Raw genomic sequence first — 3537 nt, 5'->3', positions numbered from 1 at the left:
CCCCACCCTCCACAGCCCCTCCAGACCCCCCACTCCCCTAGCCCCACCCTACACAGCCCCTCCAGACCCCCCACTCCCCTCGCCCCACCCTACACAGCCCCTCCAGACCCCCCTCCCCAAACCCCACCCTACACAGCCCCTCCAGACTCCCCCACTCCCCTAACCCCTCCCTACACAGTCCCTCCCCAGGGTATGGGGAACATGGGAGTAATACTGGTGGGGCAGCAGTTGTGGGGTGGTGGGCATAATACTGGGGGAGGGGCAGGTTGGCAGAGGGAGGGTCCGTGTAATACCGGGGGAGGGGTGGGTGGGTGCAGGGTGGGCGGGAGTAATACCAGGGGAGGGGCAGGTGGCCGCGGTAATGCGAGGGAGGGGTATGTCCATGGGGGGGGATGTGTAGGTGGGGGCTGGGGAGGAGGCTGCCTCCTTTGGATGTTAATCGTGAAGTGCATGTCGCAGCCACAGCCACCGTGGCCCCGGGGGAGTTTGCCGTGCGTAGCGGCACCGTTCCGTACCCATTTTCCTCCGCATGGCTCCTGGGTTTAGACATTAGGCCCAGTCCAGCCAGGAGATCGTCCCCCTCGCCCGCTGCCCCAGCACAGAAAGTGCTGTGAGCCCTGCTGCCTGGGCCCGGGCCTGGGAACGAAGCTCGGGTCTCCACTCGAGCTGGTGGTGGGAGTGAGGCTTATGGGTCAGTTAAGCCCCCCTCCCTTTTTTTACATTGAAAAGTTGAGCTCACAGGCCAGGAAGTCAAGTCATGGGCATGTGATCAGAACGCCTCGGCCTCTGTAGGGTCATTGTGATTTGGGGCAGACGTGGCCCCAGCTCAGTGCTATCCCTGCAGCCTGCCCTTGGTGCGACGGGAGAGGTTCCAGCCTTTTCCCACAAGCCTCGGCTCCTTCCCAAAACGCCGCTGACTTTAGGCCTGCAATTTCTCACACTAAAGCCAAGTTTCCTGAAAGAACCAGAAAAAGCCCAGGGCTGGGTTCTGGGAAAGCCGAGCAGGGTCCTGGCGTGTTTTCGTGCTGGGAAATGGCTCCGGTATGTTTCTGGGCTCCCTACGCGAACAATTCCAACCTACCCTGCACAGCACCAGCTGAGAATAGGTTTCGAATGGACGAAGTGTTAGAAAACGGCATACACTCCCCTGGCCAAGGAATCCCAGGCCTTAGGAGGCCCCCTGCAATGAGCACCCACCTTTAGCCGGGACTGGATCGAGATGTTCCGCTGGGCCTCCCGGCTCCGGTAGTGTCCCAGACCCTCCAACTTGTCCGGGCGGTAAAACACCCCCGAGGCCCATTTCAAAGCAGCACCTCTTGCTAACTTCTCAGCCTTCTCCGCTTCTGGCCATTCCTCATCTAGGGGCAACGTTCTCCGTTAAGAAAACAAACCGGAGGCAGCGTCTCCTTCGCAGACAGGAAGAGCATTTCCACTCCAGCTGCTTCCCCAGGACGGAGGCGCAGGAAGCGGGGTGTGAACGTACACCCGCCTGTACACACGGACATGGGGACAGGGACAGACAGGCAGACACACGCGAGCGCTCAGCTACCACCATGGTGAGAGACCTTATAAAATCCTAGAAAAGTGCGCGTAAGGCCAGCCAGACGCACAGCAGGGGACGGGGACAGACAGACACACGTGTGGACAGGCACACTCTAGGAGGGATGGACACATACACATGGGGACAGCCAGACGGAGTTGTCAGCTGTCCTTCAGCCTGCCTGTGTGCCCAGCCCTACTCCACACAGCCCCTCGAGGCTGCCCCAGAGCTCGTGCTCCCCATGTGATGGCTGCACAGAGCGTGGCGGTGCCCCGTGCCGGGGGTTTGCTGTCTGGGAGCCTCTGATAAGGGCCCGCGAGCAGGGCAGTGACTCAGCAGGAAAGATACAGCCGCGGCTGGCAAGGACTTAGTGCCCAAGCAGGGAACGCGGCAGGCTGGGGTCAGTCCAGTCCTACCCACCGGGCATGGAGCCTGCCCCTCCCCCGGCATCGCCCACCGCTGCAGCCGGTTATAGCCTCTCCCCTGAGCACCTGTGCCAGGGAGGGGCAGCTCCGCTGAGCTAGGAACAAGGTGTGCCCTGAACGCTGCCCACCCCCAGCTCCAGCTCCGGGGGGGAGAAATGCGGTTCCCCGAACCGGCCTAGATGCAGGTTGGAGGGCGCATGGCCCCGGGTGTCTCCTAACGACCCTGGTTCTGTGTGCCTGACTCAGACGGGGTCTGGGAACCAGAGCAGCCCTCCCCAGGTCCTAGCACCCTCGTCTGCGGAGCAGCGCAGCCCCAGCTGGGGACCCTGCCTGGCACCTGCCCTCTTCTTCCCCAGACTCGGTGCTGGCTCTGCCGTCACTTCCATGCCCCCCCATTCGCCAGCAGCTCCCCCCGCGCAGCGGCTGTGGGATTGTCAGTAGTTATTGACACGGTGCCCACGCCTAGCGGCAGGGCTCCCCGGGGCTGGGTTCTGGCCCAGGAGACTGGGAGAATGGCAGCCCAAGGGCCCGGGGGCAGGAGGAGATGGATTTGTGAGGAAAGCGAAAGAGTTTTGGGACAAACCGGCTAACACGGGGCAGAGGTGGCTGCAGCTTGCTGCCGGGTGGGAGCGCCGCGCAGGCCGAGGGTTATTCACAGGGTCGCGGGGCTGTGATTAGGGGCAAGGGGATGACGGGAAGGGAGGACGCAGGCTGGCTACTGAGGAAAGCTGCTTGCCAGTGAGGGGGCGCCGGGCTGTGGAGTCGCTTCCCAGGGGAGCCCCAGTCCTGGGACATTTAAATAACACTGGCCTAACACCTCGACACTGCACTGTAGGAATAGATGCTTTGCCCTATAAGCCCCCCGCCCCATTCCATCACTCTCTTCCCAAGGCCAGGGCACAGGCAGCGATCCTAAACATACCCAGTTGGCCGGCAGGGGAGATGTACCCCCCCCAGGGGCAGGGGATCACCCCCATCCTCACTGCAAAGGGGCAGGAGAGCCCACCCCACCCCGGCTGTGAAAGGATCCTGGCCAGGGACAGATGACTGAGAACCCCCCCAGACTTGGAGCCAGGCTTCATCCCAGCGCAGGGAGTCACCCCAGTCCCTGCGTGAGCCCTGCGCCCCACTGCCCTCCCTCGAGCTGCAGTTCTCATTACCTCTGGGGCTGCGGGAGTCCTCCTCCTGCTCTGCAGACATGCCCATGGCTCCAGCCGCTGTGTGCAGGGTTCAGAGGACAGGGCTGGGCTGAAGAGAGGAAGCACAGCCCGCAGTTTCCTTCAGTGATTCCACTCACAGCTCCTCAGGGGCTCATTGTGTTACTGCAGACACACTCAGGATGTCGGAGGGGGGGAGCGGGGAAGGGGGAGGCAGCTAATGCTCTTGACATTTTTCACTCTTTGTGAATGTAAATCGTTCCATGCAGAGTGTCTCTCTGGGTGCGTACTTGTGTGCATAGCTGTTTGTGCATGCCTGTGTGTGCATGTCTGGGCGTACATGTCTTTGCATGGCAATGTGTGCCTGTCATGTGCGCATGGCGGTGGGTGTGCACACCACGTGTGCTTGGCTGTG

The 3537-nt window shown here is 62.0% G+C and overlaps 1 protein-coding gene across 1 annotated transcript in view; it reads right to left on the bottom strand.

The window, feature by feature from the left end:
- Positions 1-3204, bottom strand: part of LOC112122198 (exocyst complex component 3-like protein) — a 19537-nt gene extending 16333 nt beyond the window's left edge. Inside the window, exons 1-2 of the mRNA XM_026653828.1 lie at positions 3126-3204; positions 1198-1358 (exon numbers count right to left, since the gene is read on the bottom strand). Coding sequence (XP_026509613.1) covers positions 1198-1358; positions 3126-3171 — 207 coding nt within the window. The 5' untranslated portion in view covers positions 3172-3204. The remainder of the gene's footprint in view (positions 1-1197; positions 1359-3125) is intronic.
- Positions 3205-3537: the final 333 nt, after the last annotated feature.

Source organism: Terrapene carolina, unplaced genomic scaffold (assembly GCF_002925995.2).
Source record: "Terrapene carolina triunguis isolate 2854851 unplaced genomic scaffold, T_m_triunguis-2.0 Scaffold165, whole genome shotgun sequence".
In the NCBI taxonomy this organism is placed as follows: Eukaryota; Metazoa; Chordata; order Testudines; family Emydidae; genus Terrapene; species Terrapene triunguis.
Note: the sequence above shows the minus strand (reverse complement) of the source record. Positions and strands in the feature narration are given on the sequence as shown.